This window comes from Nicotiana sylvestris, chromosome 6 (assembly GCF_000393655.2).
Source record: "Nicotiana sylvestris chromosome 6, ASM39365v2, whole genome shotgun sequence".
Taxonomy (NCBI): domain Eukaryota; kingdom Viridiplantae; phylum Streptophyta; class Magnoliopsida; order Solanales; family Solanaceae; genus Nicotiana; species Nicotiana sylvestris.
In genome coordinates this window covers 183,257,591-183,279,230 of record NC_091062.1, presented here as the reverse complement: position 1 = coordinate 183,279,230, position 21,640 = coordinate 183,257,591, and the positions used below count along the sequence as shown (strand labels likewise).

The window sequence follows — 21,640 nt, the reverse complement described above, 5'->3', positions numbered from 1 at the left end:
TTTAACACACTTTATACACCTTACTATCATGGTCATGTGGTACCATATAAAATAAATTCATACACTATTATTTCATTAAAACATTCATGTAAAAATACATATATTTTCTCAACTTTTAATTAACCTAATCTCATATAAAGAGTAAAAAATTTCTTACGCTTAATTCTTAAAATAGTAAAAAGATAACCTTCTTTTCTTGTGCGAAAATAATTTCTACCTTTAAAATAAAGAAAATCTCATAAACTTTCTCATATTATGTGTATAATTTTTAAAGTATATTCGAAAGTAGTAATATTAATAACTATATAAAATTATAATTTTCAAACTTTTTACAAAAATATTCCACTCAAAAATATCATATCAAATATATATGACAGTATCAAAATTGTTAAAATTACGGGGTCTTATAATAATATAGTCACAATCTTCAAAAATAAAAAGTTTAACTAACATGTATGCATTCAGTACGTGTAATATCAAATTGGAACTTAGGTTATTAATTTGAGCATCCAATATAAAATAATGACATTCTTAATCGAACTACTCAAAGTGGTCATCATTAAATTATTCTCTCAACAGACCATAGAAGGATAACATCAATTGCAAATTGATTTTCGATTCCCGATTTATCTACCATTATAGAAAACTAATTTGCACCATTCAGTTTCAGATTTAAATGCATTAGTAATTTTATTTTAAAATAGAAAGGTTTGGCAGAAACATGTAAACTTTTCCTTCCTAAACAAATATCCTAATATTAAAGTACGTGATGTAACAGGTTATATGGCGTGGAGATTATTCGCTTGATGTGCCATTTCTCAAAGAATTCGGCGGTATTTTTTCCGGTGAATTGGGGTCCGTTGTCACAACTGATTTCTTTGGGAATGCTGAAGCGGCATATGATGTTCCTCCATATGAATGTTATAACTTCTTGTTCGCGTATTTGGGCGAATGCACCTGCTTCTACCCACTTAGAAAAATAGTCAGTTAAAACCAAAAGGAATCGTATATTACCTCACCCTGCTGGGAGGGGTTCGACTATGTCCATCACTTATTTGACGAGCGGCCAAGGCGATGTGACTGAGTGGAGGTGTTCGCCCGCCTAGTGGATCATTAGAGCATATTTTTGGCATTGTTCGCACTTTCTAACGAAGTCGACGACTTCCTTTTTCATGGTGAGCCAATAGTAGCCTGCCCGTATGAGGCATCTAACGAGGGCTCGATTACCAGTATGGGCTCCACAGTGGCCTTCGTGCACTACTTCGAGGACGTGCCTAGTTTGATTCGGTCCTAGGCATTTCGCCAAGGGACCACCAAATGTTCTTTTGTATAGGTCATGGTTGATGACGTTGTATCTGGCCGCCTGCATTCGAAACTTCTTGGCTTCTTTTGTCGGGTGGGAGCAATCCATCCTGCAAATATGACATAATACGATTGCGCCAGTCTCAGGTCAAGTTTATAGTGCGTACCTCGATTTGGTCTATTGACGAACAAAGGAGGGTGACTACATTTTCTTTTACGTCTATGTTCTTGGTGGCTGCTGCTAATTTGGCGAGGCCATCTACTTCGATATTTTGTGCTCGGGGTATTTGGTCGAGTTGGCACTCGTCGAACTCGGGCAGTAGCTTATGAATTTCTGTCTGATATTTTGTAGCCTTTGTTCTTTGATTTGGAAAGCCCCTGTGACATGGTTGACGACGAGTTGCGAGTCACATCGGAAGGATGAATCACCGTGCACCATACTTGAGAGCTAGTTTCAGTCCTGCAATTACGGCCTCATACTCGGCCTCGTTGTTAGTCATGTAGGGACACCGTATGGACTGGTGAATGAATTCTCCTGTTGGGACCTCGAGCACGAGTCCTAGTCCAGATCCTGACGCGTTGGAGGCACCATCGATGTACAGGACCCATAGGTTCGGTAACTTGGTGGATGTACGGGCTGCTTCCTACTCGACCTTAAGTAGTATTTTGGCGCTGAAGTCGGCGACAAAGTCGGCAAGTAACTGCGACTTTATCTCCATTCGTGGCTGATATGTTATATCGTGGTCACTTAATTCGATGGCCCACTTGGCTAATCTACCCGACATCTCAGGTTTATGTAGGATACTTTCTTAAGGGGAAAGTCGTGACTACCGAGATGGGGTGGCATTGAAAATAAGGTCTCAGCTTTTGTGAAGCTACGGCTAATGCCAAAGATAGTTTTTTGAGGTGGGAGTACCTCGTCTCGGCATCGACTAGGGTTTTGCTAATGTAATAAATTGGAGATTGCGTACCTTTGTTTTCACGTACCAAGACTACGCTTACTGCCACGTCGGATACATCCAAGTAGATTAAGAGACGTTCGTCGGGTTCTGCCTTAGCGAGTAATGGGGGCGAGGACAAGTAGGTCTTTAATTCTTTTAGGGCACTAATGCATTCGGAATTCCATTGGAGTCCATTGTCCATTTTGAATACATTGAAGAATTTATGACATTTGTCTGATGATTGTGAGATGAACATTGACAGGGCAGCTATATGACCAGTCAATTTCTGCACCTATTTCTTGCTGGTCAGAATCTCAGGTATTCCCTCTATAGCCTTGATTTGGTCGGGATTGGCCTCGATGCCTCTCTATGATACCAAAAAACCTAGGAACTTTCCCGAGGTCACGCCGAAGCACACTTTTTGGGGTTTAGCTTTATGCTGTGTCGTCTAAGTATGTAGAAGGCTTCTCTCAGATGGTCGATATGGCCTTCTTTTCTTTTTGATTTGACCAACATGTCGTCTATATAGACTTCCATCATTTTGCCGAGTTGTTCTTTGAACATCTTGGTGACTAGCCTCTGGTAGGTCGCCCCTACATTTTTCAACCCAAACGGCATAACTTTGTAGCAGTACGTTCCTTGGTGGGTGATGAAGGTGGTCTTCTCCTGGTCCTCTTCGTCCATGAGGATCTGGTTGTAGCCTGAGTAGGCATCCAAGAAGCTTAATAACTCGTGCCCCGCTATCGCGTCGATGAGTTGATCGATGTGAGGCAACGGGAAGGAGTCTTTTGGACAGGTTTTGTTTAGGTCCGTGAAGTCCACGCACATGCGCCACTTCCCGATTTTATTTTTCACCATGACCACATTGGTGACCCATTGGGGGTACTTTGACTCTCGAATAGAACTGTTGGTGAGCAATTTTTCTACCTTTTCGTGGACGGCCTCATTGATTGCAGCAATAAATTTTCTTCTCATTTATCGTACTGGCGGGTAGAGTGGATCGACATTCAGCTTGTGTGTTGCGATGTCTTTCGGTATACCTGGCATATCTGCATGGGAGAAAGCAAACATGTCGGCGTTATTAGTTAAAAATTTATGGAATTTACCTGGCTCTGTGAGTTTGTGGCTGATGTAGGCTTTTTTGCTTGATCGCTTTCGTCCAGCTGGACGGGATCATGGTCTTCCACTATTGACTCTGTGGCTTCCACGATGTCGGGGTCTTTAACGACATCTATTTGTTCATCAGACTCGGGCCCCGACTTTGGTAATTGCTATGCTCCTGAGCCTTCCTCTCTTAACTGTTAGGTGTATATGCAATCTTGGGTGATGCGGTAACATTCTTGAGTTGTGCGATGTTCACCGCGGATGCTGAATATTCTCCATAGGGTAGGGAACTTGATGACCTCGTATAAACTGGATGGGATGGCCCTCATGGCGTGTATCTAAGGTCACCCTATAATGGCATTGTAGGTGGTGTCTTGATTCATGATATGGAACGTTGTTTCAAGGGTGACGCTCCAAGCTAGTACGGGCAATATTATCTCTCTAGAGTTTCGTTCAACTGCATTGTTAAAACGTATTAGTGTTATGCAATGTGGTACTATCTTATCCTTGAGTCTCATTTACATGAGAACTTTGGGATGGATAATACACGCGCCACTCCCATCGTCTACCATGACTCTATTTATATCAGTATCCGAAAATTGTAAAGTAATGACAAGAGCGTCGAAATGAGGAAAGGTCAAACTGTGGGTATCTGACTAATCGAAGATGATACTATCTTCGAGGTTATCGTACCGTTCATGGGTGATCGACTGCTTCAATTTGTGTGGTGGTGAATTTCACATGGTTGATTGTTGCTTCAACGCCTCCGCCGATGATCATTTGGATGGTGCGGGCGGGGGAGGGTGGTTTTGGGGGGCCTTGATGCAATTCTCGTCCGCGGGCAAAATTGTCTCTCTCTCGGTCGCTCATCAACACTTTTAGATGTCCTTGGTGGAGCATGTTCACTACTTCTTGCCGGAGGGTATGCAATATTCGGTCTTGTGGCCTCGTTCCTAATGGAACTCGCAGAGGGCATTCGACTTTCTAGTGTTTGGGTCCGACTTCATCTTTTGCAGCCATTTCACCTTGGGACCGAGCTTCTCCAGGGCGTAGACTATTTATGAGGGAGATACACAGAAATTGTGAGCAAATAAAAGTGGGGGAATACCTCTCTCGATGAGTTCCCATTTGTGGCCGGGATGCCCTTTCGGTTTGGCGGGGAGATAGTGGTATGGTCGCTCTATTGTATGGTTGGTGCATTTCCTGATTGAGGTGTGTGATCTTCAGCTGTCATTATGTCAATCCTTTCTTGATTCCATTTGGATTGTCGTTAGCCGTTGGGTTGGACCATTGAGGTCCTCTTCATCTTCCCTCACCTCGTTGCAGTAAGCATTGTGAATTTCTTTCCAAGTGGCGGGAGGGTATTTCATGAGTCTACTTAATAATTTTCTGGTCGCCCTCGACCCATTCCTATTCAGCCCATTTTGAAAGGCTGCTACCGCCATCCCTTCTGATACATTTGGCAGGCTCATTCTTACCCTATTGAACCGGGCGAGGAAGTCCTTGAGTCCTTCGTCAGGCAATTGTTTAATAGTGAATATGTCATTTACTCTAGCTTCTGCCTTCTTGGCCCCGACATGGGCGGTGACGAACTTGTCGGCCATTTCTTCGAACGTCATTATGGAACATGCTGGCAATTGTGAGTACCATGTCAAGGCTCCCCCTGTCATTATGGAAAGAGCAACACAGACGGTACCTGTTCTTTCGAAAGGTCGTTTCCTTTCACCGTCATGACGTAATGAATAATATGGTCTTAAGGGTCTGTTGTGCTGTCATATATTTTCAGATATGGTGGCATTTTGAAAGTTTTGGATATGGCATGTGGGGTTGCCTCCTTGCTGTATGGCTGTTCCACGAACTGGCGGACGCCTCTTTGTTGGCAGGAGTTTCGGGGCGCCCGGTATCTTTTCGACCCTTTCTTGGTGCTCCTTCATTTGGTCGTGAGGTGCTTTATTCTCGTTTTCCATTTATTCCATTTTCTTCAGAACAGCTATGAGAGCGTCGTTGCCTACATCAACATCGGTGTGAGTGTTACCTGTTGGGGAGGGCCGTGTTGCTCGTTGAAAACTACTGAGGTGTTCGCTCTTGTGGTGTTCCTACTCGCCCCTTGAGCGGGTTTGTCGAGTATGCTGCTTAGGGTACTTGTCAGCCACGCCTCTAGTAACTTTTTCACTACGGGTGGTGCTTCTTCTGTCATGGACGTGGAGATTCCCTTCTCATGTGAAGCAGTTACACTACCATGAGGAGGGGGTGAATTACTTTGTCTTGGTGAGGCGCTTGGCGTCACATCTTCCACGTCCTCTCTGCTCACCTCATTGATAGTGCCTAGGAGGTTAGTAGTGACACCCATCATTGCTTTCAGCCTTTCCTCTCCTTTTCCTGCCATGGTTAGCTTGTACAAACAAGGAAGGAAAATGTTTTGTTATTGCATTTTTAGATCTAGAAGAAACTAAACTTTTTAACTAGGAAGTCCCCACAGGCGATGCCAAATTGTTTGACCAAAAATTGTTAAGCCCTTTTTGGTTAAACCAATTTTAATGAATGGATAAGAGGTGAATCCAAGTTAAAAGTAATAAATCCTAGATCCGAATTTAGCAACTTAGATGATGTGAACCGTGTTCTAATCAATAGAATACCGAGTTAATGCTCAATGATTAGAAATAAATATGAGAATGAGTGCATACAATGAATGTGGTAAATGACATTTAATATAATAAGAAGCAATGAGTCACACAAATGTTGGATGAGGTGGACGATTCCTTCTTCAGAGATAACGTGTGACAGCATGCAATGACAGAAAGCTTTTTGTATATTCTTGATAGTCAATTCTTTTACAGGATGTTCTTTTACAGAAGTTTTGAATCCCCCTTTTTGTTCTCTCTCTCTCTCTCTTCCTATTTATAAGGGATATTCCTAGAAAATCCTAGAAAGGTACAATGTGAGGGAATATTCAACAGAATATTCTCATTTATAGTCACAGGAACGTTCTAACAGTTGTAACCGTTGCTCTATATCCGACCTCGGCACTGATCTTCCCCTTTGAGCGACTTTTCGCTACTAGACTATACGTAATCTCAATCTAGGCCTCAGCTCGTCCATTTGCACTCGCCACACTAGACCGAATTTTGATCCATACAGTTTGTAAACCCGATACATAAATTTACACTTTTCTATTTGAACGCTCTAACTCGATGAAATGAGTATAAATAAACTACTTTGATCATTGACTAAGCTTATATGGAAGTGACATAGGTGATGTAGACAAAATGAGTGCCCATCACGTAGAAAATGCGCGTGAAACCAATAGTCTGGTTAAGAAATAATAAAATTAAAAGGAAAACAATTTGAAAAATAAAAAAGAAAGTGAAAAAAGGACCCCGCCAGTACTCTCCTCCCCTTTCTTTCTTCTCTTTACTAGTAAACCCTCTCCTTTTATTCCCAGTTAATACACATTCTTCTTATCAAGTTCTTCTCATTCTCTTTCAAATCTTACATACATTGTGATATTGCTGATTTCCCGACGACATATTGTAGCCCGACGAGTAAAGTCGTTGTAATAATCAAACTTCTCTATCGAGATAGTTTTCAAACGAATTATAGTTGTTTTTCGACCAGAAGACAAGATGAAAAAGCATCCTCTCTTTTATCACTAATTTAATCTCTTCCTTCACTGCTATACCAGCCACTATTTGATGAAGAACTTTTCATAATATTTGACTCTTTATTAGGTCTATGGGTTTTAGAAACTTTGAAAACTTTCAAATTATTCTTATTTGATTTGGGTTCTTGAGATTTGATTGAAGAATTGGTTCCTGAAGATGATTATGGAGATTATAGAGAAGAAGGGAGCGCCTACTATTTTGGATTTGGGGTTGGCCGGAGGCTTTTCCGACAGTAGCTTCTTTTACTGATTTGGAGGGAGGGTGTTTGAGTGGAGAAGAAAAGTAAAAAAATAAAATAAAATTTTGATGAATAAATTTTAGAAATGGGACCCACAAATAACACATGTCAAACAATAAATAGTCTAGCACATGACGTGTTGTACATATCAGTGCAATTGATATACACGCTCTATTAGATGTGTTTATTAGTACTTATTCTGTTAAGTTGAAGTATTCAAATGAGAAAAATATAAGTTTGTATATCGATTTTGCAAACTAATGCAAGTTTAAGTGGCCACGATGCCATTTAGCCTTCCTAAAATGGAACAACGTAAGAAGTTGGACATTTTGGCATTGACTATATATCAAATGTAGAGACAAAACTTACTATTCCACTTCAAATAATCTTGAGAAGATATTACATTAATGAATCCATCAAGTTAAATTATAAAAATAGCTTGTTATAATATATGTAAATCATATTAAGAAATTAATAATGTATATACTCCCTCCGGTCCAAAATAAGTGATTTTTTGGCCTTTTTCTTGTGGTCCAAAATAAGTGATTTTTCCAGATTTCAAGAATGAATTAATTATTTTTTTCCTACATTGTCCTTGGAGTAACTAGTGTTGTAATATGTGTTAGGAGTGTTTATGTGAGATAGTAAAGGTTAATATGGTCAATTCCATTGCTAATTAATGCAAAAAAGTGAATTTCTTAATCTGTGTGAAAACATTCAAAAAATCACTTATTTTGGACCGGAAGGAGTATTATTTATAGTATAGTATAGATTTGGTATTAAAGAAATTAAATATTGTGCTATCCGTTTAGCATGAAACTTTTCAAAACGCGGTTATGACACGCATATATATCCATGGTCTCGTCCCTCCAAAAGCCGGCCGTGCCGTGTCCATTCTTGTTGCCGCCCTCTCAGGTCCCGCTACCGACCAATTCCATCCAGCTAAGAAACTCTAATTACTATGTCCTCTCTTTCAAAGCAAACTCTAATTCTTCCTTTCTTCAGACTTCTTATGATCACAAGAAAGGCGATAGCTGTTATGTGTTCTCTCTTTGGATGATTTTGTGTGCCAGAATCTGACGTCGTCGCTTTCCCTCTGGCTGTGGCATTTTTCTGGTTAGTTTGTACTTCGGTATTCTTCTGTAGCTGAAATTTTAAGTCACAGTTCTATTGGATGATCAAAATTCTTCAGGCTTGCTTTATTCATAGATCACTTCTTCTTTTTTCAATGAGTCAGTAGTGGTGAATGTTGCTGCCACGTGGTAAAGTTGCCTCCACGTGACCAGGAGGGCACGAGTTGGAGCCGTGGAAACGGTCTCTTGCAGAATACAGGGTAAGATTGCGTAGAATAGATCCTTATGGTCCAGCCCTTACTCGGACCTAGTAGGAGCTTAGTGCACGGGCTACCTAGTAGTGGTGAATGTTTTCTAAGAGTCAACCATCATAATGACACAGCTATCCCAAGCCCTCAATGTCACATTCCCTAATTATGGGCATATATTGACTATCATGCGTGCAGATGGACCCAAAATTTCAAGCTTTAATCGTTTTAAGTTAATTAATAGTTTAAATATATTTAATAAATTTTTAAAACAAATACAGGGTTAGGATTAAAGTTATTGGATTCAGCCGAACCCGTTCCCAGCACTCTAGCTCCGCCCCTGCATGTGAGTGCTTTCTGAAAGAACTGAAGTTGGACTTTCATTTCTCTTTTTACAGTTCCCAGGTTATAGGTGATTAACATGTTATGTTATCTCTTTAATTTGTTCTCTACAGTGAGCACAGAAGCCTGTAGGAATTTCCTATTTATAGTACATAGTAGAATTTTCTTACTACACTGAGTAGTAATCGTGTCATTATGTTACATGTTTTCAACAAGTTTAGGTGACTTATGTAAGTTTTGATGGTCAAAATTGGAGGATGCTATAGTCAAATTATTGATAATTGCTAAAATTCCCCAGTTAGGAGTGTCCTCAAGCTGCAGATCCATTGTTCAAGCGTTCTTCTGTCCTTACTAATAAAGCAAAAGTTGCTGGAACTGAAGTAACAATATTCCTGTTAACATTTCTGAAATACTAAAAAAGAAAAAGAAGCAAAGTAGTTCCTCTTTGTTCATACGTATAATTTCAATGAATTTTATGCTTGCTTATCATTCCCAGTTCTAATTCCTTAAGTATTATTTCATGTTCGACTCCTTCAGACATTATCACATTATATCTTTAACAGTGGGTCGTAAGCATGGAGATTGATTTGTTCCAGAATGAGAAATATGAAAGAAAAGAAAAGGATAAAGCAAAGTAGTATATCTTAGTTTATATGCATAATGTCAGCGAGATCTACACTTGCTCATTTTACCCTATCCTTTCCTTTAGAAATATTCTAAAAAGATTCCACTCAAATAACAGGTGATGCAGTGACGGCTAACATTTCAAGGGAGACATGGCTAGCATTCAAGATATTTCTGTTTCAGCTGTGATCAACCTACTATCCGCACTTTTTTTCCTTTTGGCCTTTGCAATTGTACGGCTTCAGCCAATCAATGACAGAGTGTACTTCCCTAAATGGTATTTGAAGGGTATACGAGCAAGTCCTAGAAGTTCTGGAGCATTTGGGAATAAATTTGTCAACTTGGACTTCAGAACATACATTAGGTTCTTGAACTGGATGCCTGCCGCTCTAAAAATGCCAGAACAAGAGCTTATAGATCATGCTGGTCTTGATTCTGCAGTGTATATACGGATTTACCTTCTTGGGTGAGTCCCAAAAGGTTTGCGTTTTCCTTTGGCATTTCATAAGGAGATGATAACAAAGAGCTATATTTGGAAATTTAGAACAAAGGATAAGTAGAAGATACTGGAAACTTGTTTTACAAAGTTCCTTGTATATTATCTAACTCCTGAAATATCAATGCAGCTTGAAAATCTTTGTTCCTATCACAATGCTTTCTTTTGCGGTTTTAGTGCCTGTTAATTGGACTGCTGGGGAAACATTAGAGCACATTGAGGATCTAACATTCAGTAATATTGATAGACTTTCCATATCCAATGTCCCTTCAGGATCACAAAGGTGAGGGTTAACTTGTTTCCATTTTGTATTAGCACCTCAGCTTGATCTTGTTGTTGTAAGTGGCTACTTGTTTCTATCTGACCATTTTTTATGAAAGGCATTTGTTGGTAGAGTATGTTCCACATTGAATAATTAGCTTGATGAATAAATGCACATCAGAATTCATTAATATGTTTGTCAAAAATTATAAGTTGCTGTAATAAAGGGATTAAAAATAAATTCATGTATGTTTCGTATGTTTGTAAAAGATATTAATGAACATGTAGTCATGTACCTGTGACAAAAAATCGGTACTTTGTTTTCTTCAATTCTATAACAAAAAACAGAAAGTGTACCAAGTAGCGCTCTTCATTTAGTATTGCTGGCAGGCCGAGGGACTACAGTTGCCTTTATTTGCAATATCTCCTTCCATATCCACACTAACCATGATAACCTAGTAATTATAGTTTCCACACAAAATTATAGTAAATGAATGCAAAGAATATTTTTTTGTTGTTGGAAATTTGATGTTTTTTTGGTTTGCTAAAGGAGGAGACTTATGCCTTTGCAGATTTTTCTAAATGAAAAGCTTGTCATATTCTTTCAGGTTTTGGGCACACGTGATGATGGCTTATGTATTCACATTTTGGACCTTCTATATTTTGTACAAAGAATACAAGACAATATCAACAATGAGACTGCATTTTCTTGCCTCTGAAAACCGTCGGCCTGATCAGTTCACGGTGGGTGCCATACGTATTTTGTTGACCATAAATGTTACGAGTGTTTATACATACAATGTTTGGTCAGTTACCGATTCTGATTCCTCTCATAGGTCCTTGTTAAAAATGTCCCACCAGATCCTGATGAATCAGTGGACGAGCACGTTGAACATTTCTTCCGCGTGAATCATCCAGATCATTATCTGTCACATCAGGTTTGTACTGTATTAGAATATTTATGTACGAAGTATTTCAGTATTTGACAGGCAAAGATATATCATTTCTCTTTCTGTTTATGTTACGTAGTCAAAGTATGTGTGGTCTGGCATTTATTTAGAAAAAAATATGTTCTGTCTAGCTTAGTGATTATGAGAAATTTAGGAGTAGAACCATTTTCATTCTTATGTACTGTGGTATTGTGCAGTTACTACAACAGATGAACCTTAAATTGATGTTACTTGTAGGTTGTTTACAATGCAAATAAGCTTGCTGAATTGGTGGAAAAGAAAAAGAGTTTCCGTAATTGGCTTACGTACTACCAAACCAAGTATGAGAGAAACCCTGTGAAGAAGCCAAAAATTAAGGTATTATGCTTTGTTCAGAAAGACTTTATTTCCATTTCATTTTCCTGTTTCTGCTTCTTGTTAAACGTTTTGAGTTTCTGCTCATAACTGAGTCTCATATTCTGTCATGTATAGACAGGCTTTTGGGGCCTTTGGGGAAAATCTGTGGATGCCATCGACTATTATATGACTGAAATTGAGAAGTTGGGCAAAGAAGTAAGTTTCTCCGACCATGGGTTATGGGTTACACTCGCTTCTAATTCCTATGTCTATTTTATATGGCTAACTCATTTATTTGTTATGTTACATTCTTTTATTTCTTGTGAAATGAGCTGCCTGTTGATAAAGCAAATGATGTACACAGCAGATGTATGTTAAGGAAGAAGCAACTAAAACACGCTCTGCTTCAATGGATACTTGGTTGAATCTAGAGACATAAATCTACCAATAGGGAACTGTGTGTAAAGGACAGATAAGCCTTCCAAAAGCCTGAGATTGTTATGCAATACAATTTGATCAATCAATTAGTATGAAACAACTACAAAATAATTTGTGTCTTAACCACAACTTAAGGTATTAACTAGATCTCATACCTATCCCTACACTACAACAAGTGTCTAACTAGTCTAAAATACTGAATCTAATGTAGCATAAAAACAACAATTAAGCCTTAACTCGTAAGTTCAACGTATAAACAAGTACCATGTCACTTATGTACAGGGAATCAAATGATTTCTATTTCTATAAACCATCAGACTTTTCTGGTTTGACCCCTTCTATCGCTAAGATGATGCTTTGGAGGTAACAGATTAGTAACAAAATGTAAATTTTGCTGGTGGAGAAAGCTTAAAGAAGTTAACACATTATAGCGAATCTTTCATGGCACTACAGTAATTGGCTTTCCTCTTTGATGTAGGAAGCTGAAGAAAGAGAAAAGGTTATAACTGATCCCAAGGCAATCGTTCCTGCAGCATTTGTCTCATTTAAATCTCGTTGGGGAGCAGCTGTATGTTCTCAAACACAACAATCAAGAAACTCAACCAATTGGTTGACAGAATGGGCTCCTGAACCACGTGATGTCTATTGGGATAATCTTTCAATACCATATATTCAACTTGCTGTCCGGAGACTGCTAATGGCTGTTGCTTTATTCTTTCTTACTTTCTTTTTTATGATCCCTATTGGATTCGTTCAAGCATTTGCAAGCATTGATGGCATCAAAAAGGTTCTTCCGTTCCTGAAGTCATTAATAGAAATGTACGTACTTCTAACTCGGATAAATTTGCTACATGTGTGCTTGTAGTTTTTTTTAAATTCAAAAAAAAAGTGTAAGAAAACATCTGAATATATTGGATGTGATTGACAATGTTTTTACCTGTTCTATATTAGCTTTTAGAGTTGATCAAATGAGCTAAACTTTGGGAAAGACTGCTTTTTTGAAATTTATTTGTCTCTGTTAGAACAACAGCGATTCATAAGTAATGCGTCTATTAGGTGTAGTTTCTTGGAAAGTAAAGAAGTCGTATAAACTATTAAGTTTTTTCACTTAGTAATTGAGTTGTTCCCCTCAATGTTAATGTGAATTACTTGTAACAGTTACCTTGCCTACATCTTGTATGGAGTCACTTTTGCTATATTGCAATGAATAGAGTCAATTCTTAAATGTTATTTTGAATATATTTGCACTTGTGGACCTTCTTGTACATTAAAAGTCAATTTCTAATGTCCGCGCTGCTGGAATTTCTTCTACAGGGATGTTGTCAAATCATTTGTCCAAGGTTTTCTACCCGGGATTGTATTGAAAATATTTCTGATTCTTCTTCCTATGATTCTAATGACCATGTCAAAAATAGAAGGCTTTACATCGCTCTCATCTTTGGACAGAAGATCAGCATCTAAATATCATTTGTTTGTCATTGTCAATGTGTTCTTTGGAAGTATCATTACTGGTGCTGCATTTCAACAGCTTCAGAGGTTTCTCGACCAGTCTCCAACAGAGTGAGTTTCGTTTCTCATTTAAAAGGATGATATATAAACATGCTGACCACTATTTGTTTGGAGTGCTTTCCTTTATTTAAAGGTTTACTACTTTCTGTGATCAACATATAATATTGCTGCAGCTGAGATGAGATCGCTCCTTTCGTTACTGATGATATACTCAGCAAATATTCTTCGGCGCTTGAGTGTATATGCAATTACTAACATTTGCTTGAATTGCAGGATTCCAAAAACTATTGGTGTAACTCTTCCCATGAAAGCTACTTTCTTTATTACCTTCATAATGGTTGATGGCTGGGCCGGAATTGCTGCAGAGATCCTTAGATTGGTTCCTTTAGTCATGTTTCACATTAAAAACACATTTCTGGTGAAGACAGAGCATGACAGGGAGCAAGCAATGGACCCTGGTTCATTAAACTTTTCTGTATCAGAACCTCGCTTACAACTGTACTTCCTACTTGGCCTTGTGTACTCAGTGGTCACACCAATACTCCTGCCTTTCATCATTGTCTTCTTTGCGTTTGCTTTTATGGTTTTCCGCCATCAGGTATTTTTGCTATTACTTTTGGAACAATTCGTAGATATTTGTTGAGGAGATGGAACCCAAAGTGAAATATTTGATAATGAGTTACACCAATGAAAAAAAGAACATCCAAGTATCTATTTTATTGAAATAGCAGATTTAATTGCAAAGTTCCTGCAAAGCACCAAAGAATAGCATAGGTCAAAGAAGTTCTCTAATTGCTTGTCTTTGAAGTTACTCTTAAAAACTTTATTGTGTTCTTCCAAACTTTTCTGGTCACTTTGCAACCATTATTGCTTACATTTCCTGCAATACAGTTTGAAATTATCGCTTTTGTAGTAAAATAGCTTCCAAAACTTTCAAGCATCATATGCATAGTATTACTTGTTGAATTTGGCAAAGTCCCACATCGGTGGGTTAGCCATTTGGTTGGGAAATTTTCCCTATAAAAGAAGGCTTAATGTTTAGGATTTAGACACACCTCTCATTTGCCTTCTCATCTGTTTAAGGCATTTGTATCTTCTCTCTTTAGTATTATTTCACTTGTATTTTTGGAGTGGAATAAAATATTGGTTGTGTCCGAGGAGTAGACAAAATTAGCCGAACCTCGTAAATTCTGGTGTTCCCTTTATTGTTGCTTTATTGTCTTATTTATTATTTGGTGGCTGTCATAATTTTTGGTATAGTAGTTGTGACTTATTCACACTATATACATTTGGCTTCCGCAACAATTGGTATCAGAGCCAAGGTACTGTCTTAGTATGCTTCTGTGGTTGCAGCATAGTCTGATCTTCCACATCAGAAAAGATTTATCTTGGTAACTGTGTCAAGATTCTGTCTTAGTATGCTCTGTGGTTGCAGCTTAGTCTGATCTTCCACACCAGAAAGGAAATAATCTTGATTTGTGTCGTCAGCTATTAAATAATATTTGTGTCAAATATGGGAGACAATAAACAAGAAGAATCTACATCAAGTGTCAACAATACGTCATCATTGGCATCTTCGCTTATGACAAGAATTGTGTCAAATGCGAAATTTGCGGTAGAAATTTTTGACGGGTCCGGGCATTTTGGGATGTGGCAAGGCGAGGTTCTAGATGTCCTTTTTCAACAAGGGCTAGATCTGGCCATTGAAGAAAAGAAACCAGATGTTATTGGAGAAGAAGATTGGAAGATTTTCAATCGTGTTGCTTGCGGTACCATTCGATCCTACCTTGCTAGAGAGCAGAAATATCCATACACAAAGGAAACTTCTGCAAGTAGATTATGGAAAGCACTGGAGGATAAATTTTTGAAGAAAAACAGTCAAAATAAATTGTACATGAAGAAGAGACTGTTTCACTTCACCTATGTTCCTGGTACCACGATGAATGAACATATCACCAGTTTCAATAAGTTGGTCACAGATTTGCAAAATATGGATACAACTTATGATGATGGTGACTTGGCCTTGATGTTGTTGGCGTCACTTCCTGATGAGTACGAGCACCTTGAAACTACTCTACTCCATGGAAATGACGAAGTTTCTCTCAGAGAAGTTTGTTCGGCTTTGTACAGCTATGAACAAAGAAAGCGAGAAAAACAGAAGGGCGGAGAAGGAGAAGCACTATTTGTGAGGGGTCGTCCTCAAAGTCAAACGAGGACAAAGAAGGGAAGATCCAAGTCAAGATCCAGACCCAGCAAAGATGAATGTGCCTTTTGTCGAGAAAAAGGGCACTGGAAGAAAGACTGTCCGAAGTTGAAGAATAAGGCCAAACATAACAATGGAAAGGCCATTATGGATTCAAATGTAGCTGATTGTGATGATTCAGACTTCTCATTAGTTACAACAGAGTCATCAACATCATCAGACATATGGTTGATGGACTCGGCTTGTAGCTATCATATGTGTCCCAACAGGGACTGGTTCGTGGAATTTCAAGAAGGAGAATATGGAGTCGTCCACACAGCGGATAACAGCCCTCTTACCTCATATGGCATTGGTTCAATACGATTAAGGAACCATGATGGAATGATCAGAACATTAACAGATGTTCGATATGTACCGGATTTGAAGAAGAATCTCATCTCTGTGGGAGCCCTGGAATCAAAAGGGTTCAAAATCATTGCAGAAAATGGAGTGATGAGAGTATGCTCCGGTGCACTAGTGGTAATGAAGGCTAATCGGAAGAATAATAATATGTACCGCTATTGTGGCAGTACAGTTATTGGGACAGCGACAGTGACATCCAGTGACGACAAAGAGGCAGAAGCAACCAAGCTATGGCACATGCGCTTGGGACATGCTGGAGGAAAATCCTTGAAAACTCTATCAGATCAAGGATTGTTAAAAGGAGTCAAGGCTTGCAACTTGGAGTTTTGTGAGCATTGTGTTAAAGGGAAACAGACAAGGGTTAAATTTGGTACAGCGATCCATAATACTAAAGGCATTTTGGATTATGTACACTCTGATGTTTGGGGTCCTTCCAAAACACCTTCATTGGGTGGGAAGCACTATTTTGTAACCTTTGTTGATGATTTTTCTCGAAGAGTGTGGGTGTATACAATGAAAAACAAAGATGAAGTGCTGGGAATTTTTCTCAAATGGAAGACGATGGTGGAGAATCAAACAGGCAAGAGGATCAAGTGTATTCGCACAGACAATGGAGGTGAATACAAAAATGATCATTTCAATAAGGTCTGTCAAAATGATGGCATCGTCCGACACTTAACTGTCAGACATACACCACAACAGAATGGAGTGGCTGAACGTATGAACCGGACCTTGCTGGAGAAGGTACGGTGTATGTTGTCCAATGCTGGCTTGGGCAAAGAATTTTGGGCTGAGGCAGTTACATATGCATGCCACCTCATTAATCGCTTACCATCTGCTGCTATTGATGGCAAGACACCATTTAAAAAATGGTATGGAAAGCCTGCTTTAGATAATGACTCTTTGCACGTGTTTGGCTCAACTGCATATTATCATGTGACGGAGTCAAAATTGGATCCAAGGGCAAAAAAAGGCTATTTTTATGGGAATTACTTCTGGAGTCAAAGGATATCGCTTATGGTGTCCTATGACAAAGAAAGTAATATTCAGCAGGGATGTTACCTTTGATGAATCTGCTATGGTAAATAAGGTAACAGAAGACACCAAACAAAATAAAGGTGCTTCTAAGCAGGTGGAGTTTGAGGGAAAATTTATTTTTCCTACACAAGAAGCAGAGGAGGAAACAAATGAAGATTACCCTCTGGAAGAAGAGCCAGTAGAGGAGATTCCAACTCAGGAACCTCAACAACAACTTGAATCAATAGCAACCAGCAGGCCAAAAAGAACAATAACGAAACCTGTTCGTCTCATAGAGACGGTTGCTTGTGCAACCTCAATTGTAGCTGATGATGTTCCTACCACTTATAAAGACGTTGTCCAAAGTTCAGAAGAAGATAAGTGGAGGATTGCCATGAATGATGAAATACAGTCCCTTCATCAGAATCATACATGGAGATTGGCCAATCTCCCGAAGGGAAAGAAAGCAATTGGGTGCAAATGGGTATTTGCAAAGAAGGAAGGATTTCCTAACCAAGTAGATGTTCGCTACAAAGCAAGATTGGTGGCCAAAGGATATGCTCAAAAGGAGGGAATTGATTACAATGAAGTGTTTTCTCCAGTTGTAAAACATTCCTCCATTAGAATTATGTTGGCTTTGGTAGCACAATTGGATTTGGAACTAGTTCAGATGGATGTAAAAACTGCGTTTTTACATGGAAACTTGGAGGAGGAAATCTACATGACTCAGCCAAGAAGGATTCAAAGTTGCTGGAAAAGAAAATATGGTGTGCAAACTTGAAAAATCATTGTACGGATTGAAACAATCTTCTAGACAATGGTACAAGCGATTTGACGAGTTTATGTTGCGGCAAGGGTACAAGAGAAGCAAATACGATCATTGTGTGTATTTGCGCAAGCTTAAAAATGGTTCCTTTGTATATCTTCTCCTATACGTTGATGATATGTTGATAGCTTCCAAGAATTCGGAAGAAATTGATAAGCTGAAGATTCAACTGAAGAAGGAGTTCGAGATGAAGGATCTAGGTGAGGCAAAGAAAATTCTTGGCATGGAGATAATAAGAGATAGACGTTCAAAGAAACTCTGTTTATCTCAAAAGGAATATTTGAAGAGAGTACTTCAACGTTTTGGCATAGATGACAAGACTAAGCCAGTTAGTACTCCACTTGCTCCCCATTTTAAGCTGAGTACTACTATGTCGCCAAAGGATGAAGTTGAACGAGAGTATATGTCAAAGGTACCATACGCAAATGCTGTTGGTAGCTTGATGTATGCAATGGTCTGTACGAGACCTGACATTTCACAAGCTGTTGGAGTTATTAGCAGATATATGCATAATCCAGGAAGGAGCATTGGCAAGCTGTGAAGTGGATTCTACGGTATATTCATAATACTGTAGATGTCGGGTTAGTTTTTGAGCAGGAAGATAATCAGTCTGTAATTGGATATTGTGACTCAGATTTTGCGGGTGATCTGGACAAACGAAGATCAACTACTGGTTATGTGTTTACTTTTGCAAAGGCACCAGTTAGTTGGAAGTCTACTTTGCAGTCAACAGTTGCTTTGTCTACAACAGAGGCAGAGTACATGGCTATTACAGAGGCTGTGAAGGAGGCAATTTGGCTTCAAGGATTGCTAAAGGAGCTTGGTGTTGAACAAAAAGGTATCACAATTTTTTGTGATAGTCAAAGTGTTATTCAATTAGCGAAGAACCAAGTTTATCATGCAAGGACGAAGCACATTGATGTTCGGTATCATTTTGTACGAGAAATCATAGAAGAAGGTGGAGTCACGATGAAGAAAATTCATACTACAGAGAATCCTGCTGATATGCTGACAAAAGTGGTGACTGCGGTCAAGTTTCAACATTGTTTGGATTTGATCAACATTGTTGAACACTGAAGATTGAAGATGAAGACACAACCAAAATTTGTTATTGAGAGAAGATTGAAGATGTGGAATTTTGCCAAGGTGGAGATTTGTTGAATTTGGCAAAGTCCCACATCGGTGGGTTAGCCATTTGGTTGAGAAATTTTCCCTATAAAAGAAGGCTTAATGTTTAGGATTTAGACACACCTCTCATTTGCCTTCTCATCTGTTTAAGGCATTTGTATCTTCTCTCTTTAGTATTATTTCACTTGTATTTTTGGAGTGGAATAAAATATTGGTTGTGTCCGAGGAGTAGGCAAAATTAGCCGAACCTCGTAAATTCTGGTGTTTCCTTTATTGTTGCTTTATTGTCTTATTTATTATTTGGTGGCTGTCATAATTTTTGGTATAGTAGTTGTGACTTATTCACACTATATACATTTGGCTTCCGCTACATTACTCTCTCGATATTTTGTATCCTTCAGTTTGTCAGGTTCTGAAATTGGTTATTTATTGCTAGATCATTAATGTGTACGATCAGAAGTATGAGAGCGGTGCATCATTTTGGCCAGATGTCAATCGTCGTATACTTATAGGTTTGGGAATATCCCAGCTTCTGTTAATCGGTCTCTTGAGCACCAAAGATACTGCCAAATCAACTCCATTGCTGATAGTACTTATAGTTTTGACAATCTGGTTCCATAAACTTTGCAAGGGCAGATTTGAGTCTGTCTTTGTCAAATTCCCCTTGGAGGTTAGTGTTCTTTACCTCTTACACTTTTATGTTCTATGTAATGAGACTCCAATTTTAGAATTGTATCCTTCAGAAGAAAATCATTTTATAACAACAAAAACGCCTTAGTCCCAAACTAGTTGGGGATATTGTTAGTACAAGATTACTGTTGATAGTTTCCTGTAGGAATATTTCCATCTGTCAATTCGGGATAAGATCTTTAAAATTAATGAACTCTGCAGGATGCAGTGGTGAAGGATACAGTAGAACGGACAACCGAACCAAACTTTAATTTGAAAGAATATCTCCGCGATGCTTATTTGCACCCTGTGCTCAAAATGGTCGAATTTGAAGTACCAAAAGAAATTGATGAGGAGAATAATCCACTTGTTGCTACCAAGAGGACTACCCAAAGGAGTAGTAAGACTGTTTCTAATGGCACTGCTGAAGATGGTCTCTGAGGCAGGGGTTGTAGAGTAATTATTTCGTCATAAAAAGTAGTTAAGAATTACAGTTAAAGTGTTCATTTGTTTTATTTCTTACTACTAGAGGCCTTCTATATCAGAATGTCAAAAACAAGGAAGGTTAAAGGTGGCAGTAAAAATGTAATGTGCTACTACATATGATCAAAATGTCCAGAATGTCATTTGCTGGCTGCTTAAACTCGCAAAGCTACTCATGTTGCTCTACTACACTGTAAATGCTTGTAAAACCTGTTTTGGAACAGGTGTTTTGTTGAAACTATAGAAAAGATATGGGTGAATTAGTTAAATGGCCTTGTAGAAAGACCAATAGAAGTTCATGTCTAGGAGGATTAAAAATTTAGTTAGTGGCCCTATTGGGTTCCAAGAACTTATAAAGAGGAGACACATCAGGTGGCCCTATTTAGTTAGTGGCCCTATTTTGTTGAAACTTTAATTTCTATATCAGTACTTCGGATTTTCTGAAATATGGTGTAATTTAGTGATCTCTGGTTGATCACTTATTAGTTCATGTGTTGGTTGTGGTATCTTCTTGCTGTATTTGTAAATAATAATTCTGGAGAAAAGAAAGTTAGCGTATAAACGTAAATATAAATGAAACAATAATTAATTTGAGCCCACTGAATTCATAGTGTTTCCTTAAGGAATTTAATCTCTTCTTAGTACCCAAGGATATGGATTATTTCCTCTCAGGATAGAACGAATTACACACTGGTGTAGTGATACTTCAAACCCCAGTGTCTTAGCGAACACAAAGTTCGGCAGCAAATCACACTTACGGTTGCTTTGTTTGTAGTTTAAAACAATGCACAACAAAGGAGGAGAACTCAGAAGTCGAATGAAAATTCTGAGAGGAAGGTATGCAATTTATAGCCGATGTTGAGTTGTTACTGAAGAGGATATCAACGACAACCAAGCTCTCAAATTCGTTTTTTTCGTTTTTGTGTTGTGTGTCCTTACTCTAATAGCTACTGCACATATTTATAGTGCAGTCAGCTATTAAGAGAATGACCAGCTACCACTCATGGTGGAGCAATCACTAGGCTGTTATGGAGGAAACACTTGACATGGTGGAAGAAGCACTAGGCTGCCAATGGACAATGGAGCATGCACTTGGCCGAACTGGTGGGACACTTGGATTCTATCCACAGATTGGAAAACATTCGTTACAAATACGGATAATATTACGTTAATATTCTAACAAATAAATTTGGTCCAAAAAATTAATCAATCAATCGATCATTTGACCAAATGCAAATCCAAATCCAAATTCGAAGCCGTAGCCAAAGCCGAGCCGAGCGAGCGACGACGATGACAGCGCGAGGCTTGCCTTTTTCTTAACTCTTTAAGAGCTACAAGAAGAGCAATTGTATATATATCCACCAAAATTCTTTTCCTCTTCCAATATG

At 38.6% G+C, this 21,640-nt stretch overlaps 1 protein-coding gene across 5 annotated transcripts; it reads left to right on the top strand.

Moving 5' to 3' along the window:
• Positions 1–8,117: 8,117 nt before the first annotated feature.
• On the top strand, positions 8,118–20,698 carry LOC104217169 (CSC1-like protein At4g02900). Of its 5 annotated transcripts, none has more exons than XM_070150139.1 (13): positions 8,118–8,162; positions 8,253–8,363; positions 9,653–10,000; positions 10,161–10,313; positions 10,900–11,035; positions 11,128–11,229; positions 11,479–11,598; positions 11,713–11,793; positions 12,494–12,834; positions 13,330–13,575; positions 13,798–14,122; positions 19,537–19,770; positions 19,992–20,698. In XM_070150139.1, exons 3-13 carry the CDS (start codon positions 9,687–9,689, stop codon positions 20,208–20,210), a joined length of 2,271 nt encoding a protein of 756 aa, XP_070006240.1. In that variant the 5' UTR covers positions 8,118–8,162; positions 8,253–8,363; positions 9,653–9,686; the 3' UTR covers positions 20,211–20,698. The 5 variants fall into 5 exon arrangements, with proteins under 5 accessions (XP_070006240.1, XP_070006242.1, XP_070006239.1 ...); XM_070150140.1 differs by lacking the exons at positions 8,118–8,162; positions 8,253–8,363 and adding exons at positions 8,515–8,580; positions 8,850–8,914; XM_070150141.1 differs by having other exon boundaries at positions 8,132–8,363; positions 13,462–13,575.
• The last annotated feature ends 942 nt before the right edge of the window (positions 20,699–21,640 follow it).